This window comes from Monodon monoceros, unplaced genomic scaffold (genome assembly GCF_005190385.1).
Source record: "Monodon monoceros isolate NGI ecotype Baffin Bay Population unplaced genomic scaffold, NGI_Narwhal_1 Super_Scaffold_12, whole genome shotgun sequence".
NCBI classification, from domain to species: Eukaryota; Metazoa; Chordata; class Mammalia; order Artiodactyla; family Monodontidae; genus Monodon; species Monodon monoceros.
In genome coordinates this window covers 133,155,548-133,167,052 of record NW_021703768.1, presented here as the reverse complement: position 1 = coordinate 133,167,052, position 11,505 = coordinate 133,155,548, and the positions used below count along the sequence as shown (strand labels likewise).

Here is an 11,505-nt window from a genome sequence, read left to right as displayed (position 1 = left end):
GAAAGAGTACTCTCGGCCACATGATGAGTGTGTATTATTGAGTCCACGCAGAACTCTTTGAAGCCAGACATGAAGGTCACAGTCTCCTGACATAAAGCTCACAGGACAGGTCACACTATATACAGAGGGGCAATACGCAGGGTACATGCACTAGCACCATGCCACAGAAGTGAAAGAGAAGGACAAGAGCATCTTAAAGTCCCATCTGGTACACCATCTGCAGAAGCTATCTCTGGCAAGAGGAAGACCAACAACGAGGTCCCATATTTCTTTCCATAAAGTGGAGAGGCATAAAAACACAGCATTCATTGCTAGATGCTTTGAGCGTACCACCTACCCAAATTTCACTCTTACATAAATTGGTGGGCTTCTTATATCTTATAGATATTAAAAGATAACAAATTACATTTCTTGATCAAGAGAGAATGGTGTAGAGCAAAATTCAAAGGTCAGTTACAAGATGTGGGTTCAGGGCTCAGGGTGATTTATACGGCTACTCTTAGAAACAAATTTATGAGTACTCAGGGCACTAGCTTTTAGAAATGAGATCATTCTTTTTGAGGTGTTTTTTTCCTTCACTGTGCTATAGTGTCTGTGGAGTGAATTCAATTCATACCATGCTCCCTAATTCAAATCTAGTATTTGGTTTGAGTGTCTGAAGTAGACCACGATACCAAATAAGATGCATGTACCTCTGTACAGCTTTTGCCTTGATATTAATGCACACACCCACCCACCCTCGCAAGGCCTGTTTCCCCTTCAGGGACCTCATCTCCCAGAAGGCCCGAGCCTGGCTCTATGCTCTGCACATGGCAGACCAGAGGGAATCATTCCAACTCATAGCTTCACTGGGATACTAGGATATAGCATAGCAGCGATTCATGCATTTTATTTCTAAAAACCAAAGCTCAAGTGAGGCCGAGCTGGTCACTGTGCAAGATGAACCAGCAGGACATTCTCGCCTCGAATGAAAATCTGATTTATGTGTCGAGTGAATACCTGCTGGTAATCCACTTTGGGCTTTCGCTTTTTCTTACGGGGCTGGCCCCTGGAAAGGGTGGTGGCCCTGGAAAAGGTACCTCCCGCACTCGACCCTTCTGTCTGTGTAGTCCTCCCTGACAGCTCTGACCTGGACTCCTCCCTTGCCGATGCCTGCAGGGAAGAAGGGACGGAGCGGGAACGCTTGCGTGAACCCCGGTCAGTGTCTCCTCGTCCCCACACTGAAGCCACCTTCCAGGTGGATGTCTGGGAGTATCTGGACAGAGTGGAGTCTTCAACTGCAGACTTGGAATCTGTTTCCTTCTTGGAGGAATCCTGCAGTTTTAGTCGATCAAAGAGCTATAAGGAAAGCAATGACAAGTATTAGCCTTCCCTTTAGCTTACAACATCCCTCTTTCAATACGTAGAAGAAAGACTAGATTCCTTTATTATGCCCTGTGGACTGCTTGCTTTGCAATTTTTAAAAAGTTAGTGGGCTTCCCTGGTGGCGCAGTGCTTGACAGTCCGCCTGCCAATGCAGGGGACACGGTTTCATGCCCCAGTCCGGGAAGATCCCACATGCCGCGGAGCGGCTGGGCCCGTGAGCCATGGCCGCTGAGCCTGCGCGTCTGGAGCCTGTGCTCCACAACGGGAGAGGCCACAGCAGTGAGAGGCCCATGTACCGCAAAAAAAAAAAAAAAAAAAAAAAAAAAAGTTAGTAACGAATTTTCTATTTCTAGCCGTAACTCAGATAAATCAATAAATATGTCAAGAGAAAAGGCACCCACTTTTTCTATGGTATAAAACTGAAAGACTTTTAAACCTTATAAGAGGTAACTTGTTGTTCAAACAATATGCAAGTAAGAAGCACAGACTCATTTTTGATTCGCTGTATGCATGGGAAGAGACTAATGAAGACCGTGGTCCAGGCACACCTGGTTGATAGCAATAGAGCTTTTCCACTTGGAAACCCTGGTCCCTGGGCTCAGTGATCTTAATTCCTAAGCTTGAAAGCATGCTGGGTACTCAGAAAGTCAGGGGAAACTGCCTACCCTAGTGAGAGTCAATGAAGAATCCCGTTCATATGCTTTGCCTAGAACAGGTTTTCGGTAGGTCTCATCCACATCAGTAAGTGCCTAGAGAAAAACAGACCAAAGTGGGGAAAATAAGGTAGCATTCAAATATTATTTTTATAGCTTTCTGGAAAAAATTTAAAAGGCAGAATAACATCTAATTATAGCAGAACTAACCTTAACAGGTGACTCAGCTCTTGGGCAGAAACAAATGGTAATACGTGGCACCCTCTGAATAGGAATTCCAAGCGGCTATGACCATGTAAGATGGGTTTCCCCTATGGTAAGGTGCCTTTACCAACGCAGGGTAGAGGTTCATAAATTTCAGGGAGCATGAATATCTAGGAAGTTTATTAAAATACAAATCTAAGGCTATCCTCCTAGAGATTCTTCATCCTGGGATGAAGCCCAGGAACTTTCTACTTGAACCAAAAACCCCATGATTCTGATGCAGGACAGCCTCAGACCACACGTTAAGAAACACTACTGCTGCTTTTCCCTTTTTAGTCTGTATGTCTTATGACAGCAATTAATAGAGATTAACCAGGGTAACACATAGAATTGCTGGTGAATTCTTGTTGTGGAGAGATCAACCTCACAGGAGAGCTATTAGGATCAAATCAGATCAGGTATGAGAAATTACTTTGAAAAGTGTGAATCACCCTACAAATATAAGCTGACAGTATTATGATTACCACCACTGTTATCAAATATATTCTTTTAAATCTTTTCCTTCAAAGGTAAAATTATAATAAAATATTTTCCCTACACTTTAGAGATGAGAAAACTGAGGCTCAGAGAAATTACTTGGCCTAGAGTCACACAGCTACCAAATGGTGAAGCTAGGATTCAAATCCAGGTTTTCTGATTTCATACAGCTTAAAACATGGTCTCCGAAGCCAGAAAGGATAAAGTCATGGTCCTTTCACTTACTAACAGTGTGATCTGGGACCAATCTTCCAAAATCGCTAGCCTCAATTTCTTCATTTGTGAAATAAAACAGTGATAGACCCACAACTCATTCATTGAGATATTATATATAAAGCCCTTAGTACAGTATCTGGCACATAGCAAGGGCTTAATAAGTATTAGCAACTATTATTATTATCAAAGTTATTTTAACTGCCTCATATCATAGTTGTGCTATAATATATCCCTTCTCTCCTACAAATGTTTAGTAAATAGACAGTAAGCCTCTAGAAGACTGAGGGCACGTGGTACACTCCTTCACAAGGAAACACTATGCAAAGTGTCCGGCTTATTAATACGTCTGCTTCCCCTCTATCCACATCTGTCTTTCCGAAAGCTGTAGAGTAAAAGTTCCTTTCTGAAATTTCTGTACCTAGCACTGTGCCCAGCCAAAGTGGGAAGTCAGCAAATATTTTTAAATGAATGAAAAACAGTTGGTAGGAAATCAACATAAAATTACTAAAAGATGAAATAAGTAATTATTCCTTAAGGCTAGATTTCTCAACCCTGGCACTAATAACATTTTAGACCAGATAATTCTTTGTTGTTGGGCAGGGCGGCGGTGGGGGGGGGGGGTTGTTTTATGTACTGTTGGATGTGCAGCAGCAGCAGCCCTGGCCTCTACCCCACTAGATGCCAGTAGTACCCCAACCCACAGTCGTGACAATCAAAACAAATGACATTGCCAAATGTCCCTGGGAAGGAGGAATGGGCAAAATCACTCCAGGTGAAAGCCTCTGCCTTTGGGAAAAGCAATAAAAAGAACTTTTTTGTTATTGCCCAAGAGAGTGCAAAGATTCTACCTCCTCTGGGAAGTTATTCTGGAGGTTTTGCTGAATAAGGTCCTTGAGATATATGAAAAATTTAATCCCTAGAAGGTTCTCCAGCCCCTTGAGAAAGGTTTAATTACCATATTCCAGAACTTGTCAAATGCAACAAGGAAGCCCGTACAGACGCCCCGAAGTCCCTTGAAAGTGCGGATGTGAACATTCACCTTCACCCCCTCCTGGATACAACGATGGAGTTCACCCAGAGGGCTGCCTTCGTGCACTGAAACAAGAAGAACAGTCAGCACAGCATGAACACCTGCTCTCATTCCCAGAATTAACAACCAGGACCACCCAACCATCTCCAGCAACACAAAGCAACACGGTGTAGTGTCAGCCACGCCACAGGAGCAGGAAGGCCCAGTGGGCAAAATGGCTAGCGTAGGCAATGCACACTGAATCGAAACAAGATTCCCTGGAACGTGGATAAACGAGCTGTATGGCTACCATCCAAATGTTTCACTACCTCTCTACCCTATTTCTATGATGTCACTGATTCTAAGAGGCACCATCATTTTAAAACTTTTTTGGGAAAAAAAGAAATACTACATTAAATGTGTGCATCAGCAGCTAGATTCTTCTCAGTTCTATGCCCTGTTAAGACAACCTTTTTCAGGATAAAGCTCATGAACCACATATCCAGCTTGAGCCTTCCAAAGAACAAAAACCCTCGTCATAGGTTTAAAGGAAATGAACCATGTAACTCATTTGCCCTGAAACACATGCAATCGTCTAAGAAATAATGGCCTTTCGGCCTCTCAAGTCTGAGCTACTTCATGCACGAGCTCTCTGGGGCCACTAGTGTTTCAGTGTATATCATCTTTACACTAGGAGGAAGAGGCCTGGTTGTATTCCAAGCCTTGCTGGTATAAAGGCACCTGCTGAGCATCTGACTCTTATGACACTGCTGATAAGCATCATACAAAAAGAGCAGTATGACAACTCATGGGAGGAATGCTGGGATTATAAACTGCAGCTTTTACTATGATGGGCTCTTATTTTCAGAGCTTGGGAGCAAGGCTGAATTTTATTTTTATTATTTCATGTTAACTTAGCCTTCAAAATATGCTGGCTATACTACATAAAATCTCCCTAAAAAAAACTGCGTGAGCACACGCGTGCACACACACACTCTCTCTCTCTCACAGTCACATTCACACTCACACATACACAGTCTCATTCTTCCCCCCAAGTTTGCAAGGCACAGTTCTTTGGAAGTTATTGTCATTGACAGTAAACAAACAAAAAATCTCTGTTTTGTTTCTAGTGGCATAAAAGAGAACAAAAGTCTTGCACTTCAACTTGGATAACTAAGGTGGTTACTCTTAACCTCCTTACCCCTCACTCATGGATTGGCTTATAAATGATGGCAGTGACAAATTAACACAAGAAGATATGCTTGGATTAAGTGACTTAGCACCCTCAGATTGAGGGTTCAGCAAGAAGGCATAGTTGGAGGCAGAGTGACAGAAACAGTGGCCTTGGAAAGGAACATGAGAACCTTGGTCTGATCTTCATCACCTATCCCTCCTCTAGCCATCTTTTAAAATTCTTTGAACCTTTGACGTATAAAGACGTATGTACATATATCTGGATATGTGTTATAGACAGTGTCAAATCAAGCACTGTAAACAACTTTTAGGTCATTATACCTAGTTGTGTGAACTTGGCGAACAACTTTTTCTCTATAAGCCCAAATTTCCTCATTCATAAAATGAGGTTAGACTAGTTAACTTCTAGAGTCATGTAAGGAATAAGCCATTATAGTTCAATTTCTTAGAAACTGATCACAATGCCTGGATTATTCCGTTTACCTATACACATTCACTCCCCTTTCTCACCATACACGTGTATGTTCCACAAAGGGTGGAAAGACCACTCTTTTTCTAACTTGAAAGAAAATAGGGGCACCACTTCTCCCCATGCACCCCTAAATCAGAGAGGAAGAACAGGCATGTATCTTAACAACTGTCTCTTATTCTAATTAAATGGCAAACTCAGGTTTTCCACCCTCACATGTGTACTTTCCTTTTGATTTTTTTTCTTCCAAAGATTTAATAAGGTGTAATTCCAGGGAGTATTTCTCTCCTTATGTGATCAAAAATACAACACTAGCACCACCTATCAGAGCAAAACGCCAAGACAAAAATGAACTTCACATTCTGAATCAGAAGGCACAGTCTGAATCTCTTCGCAGCAGTGTCTGTGACAAACTCCAAATGGATATGAGCCAGGCTTCTAGATATATATATAGATAGATACACACACACACATATATATACACATACACATATGCCTTATCTTTGAAAAAGTTATTCTTCCAAATCCCGCTCTCCATTGCCATTACTCTTGGGCCACACACTTCCAAATCCAGGTCATTTTTAACCCCACTCTTATTTTTCCCTGCTTGTAGCCAATACTAAGTCCAAACAATAGATTCTCAATAATTAAGACCTGCCCTTTCTTTTCTCTTTCCACAACTAACAATACAGTCCAGGGCCCATCAGATAACTGGTTCACTTCAAGAGTCTCCCAGCTCCCCTCCTTCACATCAGCAACAGCATCATCATCACTGTCACCAACATTATCACCAATTACTGAGCCCTCAGTATGGGCCAGGCCCTATGGTAAGTTTAACTTTATACACATTATTTAAGCCTCACAACTCAAACAGGTTTAACTAATTTGCTCAAAGTTACTTACCTAGTAAACAGCTGAGCCAACAGTCAATACTGGCAGGTTATATGCATTCTGACCTGGGGCTTTTAATTATGACAGTCTGAAACTAATAATAACCACAACAACAATCTACAACAATAAAAACAGTGACATTTAACACTCACTGAGTATTTCCCTACATGCTAGGCCACATTACAATTGTAAACCTTTAAATGTGTTAACTAATTTAAACTTCACAACTAGATTCTATTATTGTCCTCACTTCACTTATGAGGAAACTGAGGCCCCAAAGAGTTTAAGTAACTTGCTTAAAGTAAAACAGTTGGAAAGTGGAGGAGCAAGTATTCAAACCTAAGCAGTCAAGCCCCTGAGCCTGTGCTCTACTCTACCTCCCCAAACACATTTTACTACTAGAAACTCAGCAATTAGAAACATTTGCCCTACAAAGCCTTTTGCTTAAGAACATACACCATGGTTCCCACTCTCTCTCATAACAAAGTCAAAGAAAAACTCTTTGGTCTTCAAAACATCCTGGCTACCAATCCCTTTCTGGACCCAAATTCAGTTCTCATTGATCTGGACACAAACCACATAAGCAGCACCTTCCATCCACCAAAAAAAAAAAAAAAAGCAAGGAAACATTAGAATGTATTCTTCCTCTCCTGAGACTAGCATAATGGTTAAGCATATAGCCCCTGGACTGGGACAACCCAGGATGAGCGGCAAACTGACTAGTTTCGTGATGCTGGGCAAGAAGTTGAACTCAATGAGTGTCAGTTTCCTCATGTATAAAAGTGTATCCAAGGGTAAAATGAGATGCAATGCATCTAAAGGGCTTAACACTGTGTATAGCACATACTGGCTCAATAATAGCAGCTATAATTAACGACAATAAAGTTACCACCTGACTTACAAAGGGGCATGAGGAAACTTTCCGGTGCGGATTTGCTCTGTATCTTGATTGTGGTGGTGATTTCACGACCATACACTTGTCAAAACTCACTTTAAAAGAGTGAATTTTGCTATGTGTAAATTATACCTCAATAGTCTGATTTTAAAATTATTGCTGTTATCTTCATCCATGCCCTTCCTTAACTTCAATACCTAAAGCTGACCTCATACATGAACTATTTCTTGATAAAATCTAATCCTCACCCATGCTTCTGTACTTTTTTTGCTTTCTGAAGGTCATCAACTCTTTGTGCTATCTACTCATCTTTACCACGTACACCCAAGTGTTTCCAGTGGTGGGATTAAAATTTTCAGTGCCGAGGGCACATTCTGAGACTTTGATTCCAGGCATATATTTATCATGGGAACTCCCCACTTTCATACCAATAATATAGCAAAGTGCTCCACAGGTAAAGGCAAAACCACCCACCACATAGAAATATTTCTTTCCTCTTGAAAATCTTGGAAGCAAAGCAATGATTGGCAAAATGGAAATAAATGCTACAATCTGAGACTTGGAGTGCATTTCAAAGATCTGATAGTGGCAAAAAGTATGGGAAAAATAAGGTCCCCCAAACTGCTCTTAATTTAGGAACATGCATAATCTATCTTTGTGCCACTACTGAGCAAGCAAACTGGAATAAACCCTAGCTCAGGCAGGGATTCTCCGGCACAGTAAATCATCCGACAAAGGCACCCCTAACAGCACTCAGCTTTTCAGGATGTTTCTCTCTTAACAAACACATTTCTAGAAATGAAACAAAATATTCCTTTGCTTAGCACAACCCTCCATTCCAAAGGCAGTGATTTAATAATGCCAAGATTTAGCTATCAGGATACAGATGCTCTGAATGGCTAAGTAGGTCATTGTGTCCATGGGGCAGATGTCGGAACTGCTTGCCAGATGACAAAGATATAACCCTGGGCTGTTTTTATTCCATTTATACAAGACCTAACACACATTAGCAACTTCTGCTTTTTACAGCTTTACTCTAAGGATCTGTTAGGAGGCCGCAAGAAATTCCCTTGTGCCATTTACACCTTCAGAACATGAAATAACCTGTGCATATGGTAGTATGAGCCTGACAGACACAGTCCTGCACTCAGCCTGGCAGAGTGGCCGTAAAATAGCGTCTGTGCTTCACTGGCATTTTGTGCCTGCTGCATTCCAGGACTCGTGATTTGCTAATGTGAACATAGGTATATCAACACCCTGCAGCCCTTCTCCTTTTTACAGCACTGAGAACGAGCTGTCACCTAATGTGCAGGGGTTGTGGGATCATGTCTCCTGTGCTACCTGAACAGATTTCCTCACACTGCATCCCAACATCCCCAAATCTCAATGACCAAGCACTCTCCCACCCCTAATATTGGCTATGCCCTCCCTCCCCGCACCGTGCGTGGTCCCAAGACCTCAACACCTCTGCAAACCCTACCTGTGAGGTCCCGTTTCCAGGCCCACCACCTCTCCGGACCCCCCATCACTCCTGCAGATCCTTTCTGCAGGCTCCTCATCACCTCTGTAGGCAGTTCCGTGGACCCCATCACCTTTACTCACGTTATCCAAGCAGACACTCCCCACGGCTATTTATTACCTCCACAGCCTTACCACTCTTCCCCCGCAGCTCAGACAGACCCTTCTTCACTCCTCAAGCTGACCCTCCCCACAGTCGCTGATTATCTCTTCAACCTTCACCAAGACCCTCCCCCGATACACGCAGACCCGCACCAAGCCGCTATCACCCCGCAAACGCCTCCAGGGCCGCCGCCTTCTCGACAGCTGGCCCGGCCCCAGCCCCGCCCGCCGGACTCACAGGGCATTCTCGTGAGCACGTTGCGCGGCGCCTTCCTGCTCCGACCCGGACCCCGCCGCCGCGCCCCGGCGGCCCCGTCCCCTTCCTCCTTGGCCACCATAAGGCGGCGGAGGCGCTGGATGCGCTCGGGGTCCGGGGTGGGGATGTCCGGGCGGCGGCGGGTCCTGCCCAAGGGCCCGGCGGCGGCGGTGGCGGGGTCCCCAGAGCCCGCGGCCGCGCCCCGCGCCCGTCCGCGCCCGCCGCCCCGGCACCCGGTCCTGAGGAAGCTCTCGTACTCGGCCAGGTTGTTGAAGCAGGGCGCGTTGGGGTAGGGGATGGGAGGCAGGCGAGGCGCGTACAGGGCCAGCAGTGGGTCGAAGCTGTCAGAGCTGACATCCAGCCGCGGGCTGGGCGGGCGCGCAGGGCTGCCGGCACGAGCCGACCTCGCCCCCCTCTCCCGCTCCTCCATGTTTGAAAGGCCCGCAAGCTGAGGCCGATGGGAAGGAGAGGGGGCCGCCAGAGGGCGGCACTGCGCAGCCGCGACGCGGGTCTCACTGCGCCGGCCTGGCCGCCAGGGGGCAGCATCTGCCCGCGCTCTGCGTCTCCGGGGGTGTGGCGAGCGGCTGCGACCCGCCCGGTCCTCGCAGCGCATCCGCGTTCGGGGAAGAGGTTAATTTGCTCTAACGCAGTGTTTCCCCCATCTATATCATTATCACTTTGGGTGTTTCCTAGTGGTGCGGATTCCCTGGGGGTGGAGCCCGGGCCCGGCATCTTAACAAGCTCCCCAGGTGTTTCTCTGCTCTCTGGAACTGCGCTCTACTCCTAGCTTGCGCTGGCGGGAAGCAGTGGGAAAGAGGGCAAGGAATGCCCTAGTTTGCTCTCATGCCGAGTACCACTGGGGTTTAGCCTAGGTGGGCTCCAACTATTTAGCTTCTCTGGCTCTTTACATTCTCATCTGAGATGTAGAAATGGTTGCCTACCTCACAGAATTGTCCAAAGAATGAAGAGATACTGCATATACAGCGCATAATAAATGCTCTGTGAATGTTAACTAATATTGGTTAAGTGTACAATGAAACTGAAGGATGATGGGTGGACCCTGGTACTGCATTTCCTACACCCTCTGCAAAAAGAAATTTACGCATACACCAGAAAAGACGCTAGTATTAAGGCAAATTCACTATCACTGATCTTGTAAGCATTGCTTAGCACCTGGAGGAAATGAAGATGCCGCGATTGGAGGACAAGATAACAAGATTTTCAAAACCTGGTTGTACTTTGGAGCCTCTGTTCAGCGGAATATTTTTTGTTTTTTGATATTAAAATAATAGTCTACTCTACACCAAAGGCCCAGATATTACCCCCTCATCCAGCAGAGCCAAGGTGTTTCCAGTCACCTACAGGCCACACAAATCACTTTCCTGTCACCACTCTCCCAAACTGCTATCAACTGGTATTAATTCTATACTAGTTGCTTTTGTGCATATTTTAAAGTTTCCTTAAGACCTGGAAAGGAAGCCGCAGAGAATACTATTCTCTTAGAGAGCAGGATGAAAATATACAGCTGTGAAGTATACTTTAGAATACATGATGCAAAATAAAAAAGATAACATAAAAACTACCAACAATGCTTCTGATAGCACTACATAACTCAATAGGTAAACCCGGGTCATTCCTTTGCTCGAAACCCCTGCCCCAACACAAACGTCAAACCTGCAAACTGCTGGCAATTCAACGAGCAAGTGCACATCGCCGTCTTGTAACAAAATCAAGTGATAGCCTTTGTGGTATCACATAGCACCCACAGAAAACACAAAACTTCCGTGGGTAGTTGTCTTAAAAATTTGTACTAATACCTTATATTTGTTTTGATATAAAATGCTATAATTTACTTACAATTAAGTTAAATTTGCCAATCAAGAGCTACATTCTTATTGCCTTACTTGGTCTATCACAGTGTACTAGCCTAGGTATATCATATTTGGGCCTTGTTACACAAAGTGTGGTACATTGACCATTATCCACCAAAAGCCTTTGAACCCCAAAATCTTCATGGGGAAAGCTTAGAACTGGCATTTTAAATGAGTATTTCAAGTAAATTTGTTGCATTCAGAAGTCTGTGAACCACCACTGTGATGAAGGGATGTGAGCCTGGCTTATGTAAAGACACACACACATGAAAGTTGGACTCATACTGCGTTTGTATGAAAAAAAACAAATGAAAAATTAGGCCAA

At 44.3% G+C, this 11,505-nt stretch overlaps 1 protein-coding gene across 1 annotated transcript; it reads right to left on the bottom strand.

Annotated features, from left to right (window-relative positions):
- Window positions 1-472: 472 nt before the first annotated feature.
- On the bottom strand, window positions 473-9,787 carry LSM11 (LSM11, U7 small nuclear RNA associated). The gene is made up of 4 exons (XM_029217872.1): window positions 9,292-9,787; window positions 3,931-4,070; window positions 2,031-2,114; window positions 473-1,338 (listed from the first exon to the last, which is right to left on the bottom strand). Exons 1-4 carry the CDS (start codon window positions 9,737-9,739, stop codon window positions 928-930), a joined length of 1,083 nt encoding a protein of 360 aa, XP_029073705.1. The 5' UTR covers window positions 9,740-9,787; the 3' UTR covers window positions 473-927.
- Window positions 9,788-11,505: the final 1,718 nt, after the last annotated feature.

Bases quoted from the DNA above. Each gene is read 5' to 3' on its own strand.
- LSM11 (XM_029217872.1), bottom strand. From the start codon at position 9,739: ATGGAGGAGCGGGAGAGGGGGGCGAGGTCGGCTCGTGCCGGCAGCCCT. The intron at 2,115-3,930 runs GTAATTAAACCT...GTTTTTCTCTAG, and splicing joins TTGACAAGTTCTGGAATATG to GCACTTACTGATGTGGATGA. The intron at 1,339-2,030 runs GTAGGCAGTTTC...CTTTCCTTATAG, and splicing joins CTTCATTGACTCTCACTAGG to CTCTTTGATCGACTAAAACT.